This window comes from Toxorhynchites rutilus, chromosome 3 (genome assembly GCF_029784135.1).
Source record: "Toxorhynchites rutilus septentrionalis strain SRP chromosome 3, ASM2978413v1, whole genome shotgun sequence".
NCBI classification, from domain to species: domain Eukaryota; kingdom Metazoa; phylum Arthropoda; class Insecta; order Diptera; family Culicidae; genus Toxorhynchites; species Toxorhynchites rutilus.
In genome coordinates this window covers 148,267,286-148,272,241 of record NC_073746.1, presented here as the reverse complement: position 1 = coordinate 148,272,241, position 4,956 = coordinate 148,267,286, and the positions used below count along the sequence as shown (strand labels likewise).

General features: G+C 43.5%; 1 protein-coding gene across 1 annotated transcript; it reads left to right on the top strand.

The window, feature by feature from the left end:
* Window positions 1-1,274: 1,274 nt before the first annotated feature.
* Window positions 1,275-3,183, top strand: LOC129773564 (uncharacterized). Its single transcript, XM_055777177.1, has 2 exons — window positions 1,275-2,237; window positions 2,578-3,183. Exons 1-2 carry the CDS (start codon window positions 1,275-1,277, stop codon window positions 3,181-3,183), a joined length of 1,569 nt encoding a protein of 522 aa, XP_055633152.1.
* The last annotated feature ends 1,773 nt before the right edge of the window (window positions 3,184-4,956 follow it).

Here is a 4,956-nt window from a genome sequence, read left to right as displayed (position 1 = left end):
TCTGTACATAAATCCCATGCAGCTTGTGCATTTGTTTTTTGTTTTAGAACCAAAAAAACTCGATGGTTCAACGCGAGAGGGATCAATTTGTAGAAATTATAAACAACTGTACTTCTTTGATGTTTTAAATTATATCTTTTGTAACGAGATTATATGAGAAATATAGTATTTCTCAGTGTGACATTTTAAATAGTTTTCATTACTGATTCAAAAGTGTAATCAAGCCCAAGAATATTGTAATTAATTTGCTTAGTAGTTTCAAAATCGCATACGATTGGGTAAAGTAACGCGAAGCGACCCAAATGTAAATCTCATGCAACATTGAACAAAACATTGCATCGTACTTACTCACAAGAGAACCCAGTAGAAGCGTTACGTTGCGGTTGCCAGTTCTACAGACTATAAGGTGTCACCTTGTTATAATTTCAAATCAAACGCTACTCCGACTCTCTCGACAAGCGCAATAATAATATTCTTTTTTCTATTTCCTGTGGCAAGTATATGATAAGCGTAACACTGTTTCGAACTGTATAGTGCACAATCTATGAATCTAATGATCATTCATTCTAATAGAAGGTACAAATAAAAATATATTTTGTATACTTATCAAGCAAACCATTTGTCATGACAATGTCATGCGAAAATGCGAAAACAGAATAGAAACTGAGAGAGGTTGGCGCTCATACGGTATGACTCATAGGGTATGAGGCATGATGTCGACGCCAACCTCTCTCTGTTTCTATTCTGTTTTCGCATTTTCGCATGACATTGTGATGACAAATGGTTTGCTTGATACTTAGTAAAGAATAATTAAAGAACCCTATTTGAATTCCTGGTTCATTTTCATTTTGATCCCTTTTATAGATACTCAAGCTTATATATGATAGTAGTTAGTGGATAAAGAGCGATCCAAGAGAATACACGTTTTTTATTTATTCGTTACGCTAAATCTATCCTATCGAGGTTACATCTCTGTAGACAGGATATCGTGGACGGGGAACCGGAGTTTTCATGGTTTAACGGATTTGACGTGGAATTCACCGAGTTTCGGGAAAACGTTACCGGGTAAAATTGAAAACGAGAAGGTACGGCAAGTAACCGCGTGGCCAGAGATCGATAGTGACCGGATGGTGGCTTGGAAGAGCGCGTACACTGAAAAGTTCGGATCAGTTCGAGAAGAGATTATTTGTTCTTGTTGAGGGAACAATAGACCACTCATCTGACCGTGTATATTCACTACTACACCTTTCAGTTTAGTCAATTACCTCTGTGTAATGAGTGATTCGGAAGATAAGGACAGTATATCGAACGTTACCCAACGGAGCAAAAGTAAGGTCGAAAAAATGAGTGACACCGAAAAATTGCAACAGGAAAATGAGCGACTGCGGCAGCAGATCGAACTGTTGCAAACACAACGGCAGCTTCAAGAGGCGCTCACCCAGCTACAGACACGATCTAAAATGCCAGAGCCAAGGGAGATGGAGAGCCTTGTGAGCAAATTTGATCCGAAAGACCCAACTAGTTTAACCGCAGAAGAATGGGTCAAATCGATCAATAGTGTCGCTCGGTCGTACAATTGGACTGATGATGCGAAGCTGTATTGTGCTCGGCTTCAACTACAGGGTGCGGCGCGACTGTGGTTTGAAGGGGTAAGAGACGAAGTGGCGGATTGGAGTACGTTTACGACGGCGATCAAAGGAGGTTTCCCATCGTCCAAGAGTTCCATCCACTACCACAATCTCATGCAAAGCCGACGTCGGCTACCGACTGAAACCATAGAAGAGTTCGTGTACTGTATGAACGCGATGGGAAAACGTGGGGGTTTCGATGAGCAGACCATCGTAACGTACATAATAAATGGTCTGACAGCATTTTTGTATCGATCTAAGGTCAGTGTAACTAACACCAATACAGTACAAGATCTATTGACGCAGCTGAAGTGGATTGAACAAATGCAAGGTTTAGGCAATGCAAACGTAGAATCGCAAAGAGTTGGTACATCGAAGCCTGCTGTTTCAGATGTGGCTGGTACTTCTGGTATAACAGATACACGAGGAAAGATGAAAAAGTGTTTTCGTTGCCATCAAGAGGGCCACTGGAAGCGTGATTGCCCACTAGCTAACCAAAAATATCCGTTTGTCGGGCAAAGAGCGGATAACAGTTCGATAAAGATAATACAGCGGAAAAGCGCCTTCGTGAAGCCAGTGGTGATCGGTGATCTGAACTTAACGGCGTTGGTAGATACAGGGGCGAAAGTGTCTACCATACAACAGCACTATGCTTCGCGATGTGGCGAATTGCAGCCTTTTTTTTCCCAAAATATATTTTTTATTAAGGCACATGTGGCGTTAGCCTGACGGGGCCAATATTTTGACAATTTTTGTCTTAGTGTGCCTTGCCTGTGTGTTTGCCTTGTGGAAAAGTACTGCAAGGATTCGGTTTGAAGCAGGTGGCTGTAAGATCGTTGTGTGTAGCTAACATTATAATGGATCAGGTGAAACTGTCTGCGAAATTTCATGTGGTACCGGATTACGTACAAGAGATGCCAATAATTATTGGTGAAGATATCATCGACAGGATAATTTGGTGATGATAAAGCGAGGATCTGAAGTGAAATTTAAGTTGGAATCCGAAGAAAGGACCAATGGAAGCGTCGAAGATTTCGTAAATGAAAAACCAATGACGGTATTCAAAATCGACGTATCAGAAGAAAAGGGTGTCATTGTGGCAAATGATATTAAGTGTGGTGGCTCATTGACTGCCCAAAGCCAATTGCTGGAAGTGATGAACAATTATCGCCAGTGTTTTTCTAAGACGATGAAAGAGCTAGGGGTAGCGAATGATGCCGAAATGAAGATAGTGCTTAAAGACACGGAACCAGTGTACGTAAAACCGAGAAAGCTGGAATATACTCGGGAGGCTGCATTGAGTGAAATCGTGGCTGATCTCGTTGAGGCTGGAATCATTGAAGAGACTGAGTCACCATACAACAGTCCAGTGGTGTTGGTGCCGAAGAAGGACAATCAATTCCGGATGGCGGTGGATTATAGACAACTGAATGCTAAAACCGTAAAAGATCGGTTCCCCATGCCGGACATAGAAAGCTGTCTCAACAAGCTGGCAGGCGGGAAGATCTTCATCTCCGTGGACCTGTATAGCGCTTGTGGAGGCGATCTGGCGTAGTGGTAACATCCATGCCTCTCACGCTGAAGGTCACGAGTTCAATTCTCACTCCCGACATTCTTCCAAAAATGGAAGTAAAAGTGACGAACCAGCCAAATGAGTTGAAAATCACTATAATACAGATAAAAAAAAAAAAAAAAAAACCTGTATAGCGGCTACTACCAAATACCGCTTTCCTCAGATTCCCAAGATTATACAGCGTTTTCCACAAAAGATGGACATTTTCGTTTTCTCCGGATGCCTTTTGGTCTTGTTAACGGGTGTGCCGTATTTCAACGAACGATAAACAAGGTGTTAAGCCTAGTGAAGGACGATGGTGTTGTTGGTTACATGGACGACCTGATTATCGCCGGATCGTCGGAAGCGGAGGTGCTGGAGAAATTTCGAAGACTATTGGAAGTGCTGAAGAAGTTTGGATGACCGATCAACCTGAAGAAGAGTCAATTTTTCGAAGAAACTGTACTCTTTCTGGGCTTCGAGGTCAATCAAGAGGGGGTCAAACCGGGTCATCTGAAGACGGATGCCGTTCGAAGATTCCCAACCCCCACCTCGGTTGGACAAGTCCAGCAGTTCATCGGTCTTTCAGGATTCTTTCGGAGGTTTGTAAAGGGCTACAGCATAATTGCAGCGCCACTTTTCAAGCTTGTGAAGAAGGACGCAGTATTCGAGTGGAAGCTTGAGCAGCAACAGGCGTTTGAAACGATCAAGTCTATACTGTGCAGCAGACCACTTTTAGCGTTATTCGATCCAAAGTGCGACCTGGAATTGCATACCGATGCGTCGTCAATCGGGCTGGCTGCAGTATTGTTGATGAAGGTGGACGGAGGACTGAAACCGTTGAGCTATTTTAGCAGAAAAACAAACGACAACGAATGTCGCTACCATAGCTACGAGCTGGAAATGTTGGCCGTCGTAGCTGGGGTGCAACGTTTTCGGTATTATTTGCTGGGAAGGAGGTTTGTCATCAAGACGGATTGCAGTGCGGTGAGAGATGCGCATAAAAAGAAGGATATCAATCACCGTATTGCCCGATATTTTCTCAAGCTATTGGAATACGATTTTGATATCGAATACCGGCCGGGTGCAGCCATGGCCCATGTCGAGAGGAGAAAGTTCTACATCTGCTTGTGCAGAAGTTTTGGTTTCCCCGCATGCGCAAGTATACGCAGAGCTACATCAAATCCTGTCCAAGATGTGCGTTTGCGAAAGAGAAAGGAGGACGTCCGGAGGGCTTATTACATCCAATCCCTAAGTATCCTGTACCATTCCAAACCATCCATTTGGATCATCTGGGGCCTTTTCCGCGCTCCTCCAAAGGCAACGTGCACTTATTAGTACTGATATGTGGATATTTTGTGCAGCCGCTAAAATAATGGCGTGGGTAAATTCTTCCACAGAGCAGCTTTCATGTTCGGAAAGTAAGCTGTTGATTGTGGATTCGAAGCCTTTTCAGTCAGCCGACTGGTATATCCATTTCCTGCGCAAACGAATGTTTGGGTTTCTAGACAGGGTTCGGATGTGGATGGGGAAATGATCACTACCTTTGAGGTCAGTATCAACGGTCCAGCTCAACCTGGGGGCGAGGTCCCAGGAAGCGATCGTGATGTCGATGGCCGATGATGATCCGTGATGGATATCTATCCTGGTATGGTGATCGTTAAGTATGATGAGGTTTAGCTTTTGGACGATTCTCAAAATTGTTTTACCTCTTTTGTCACATTTGTTTCCTCCCCATGAAGAGTGGGAGGCGTTAAAGTCACCCATCAGGACGAA

Coding starts and splice junctions, on each gene's coding strand:
- LOC129773564 (XM_055777177.1), top strand. CDS start 1,275: ATGAGTGATTCGGAAGATAAGGACAGTATATCGAACGTTACCCAACGG. Junction 2,238..2,577: donor ATCTGAACTTAACGGCGTTG/GTAGATACAGGG, acceptor TATCATCGACAG/GATAATTTGGTGATGATAAA.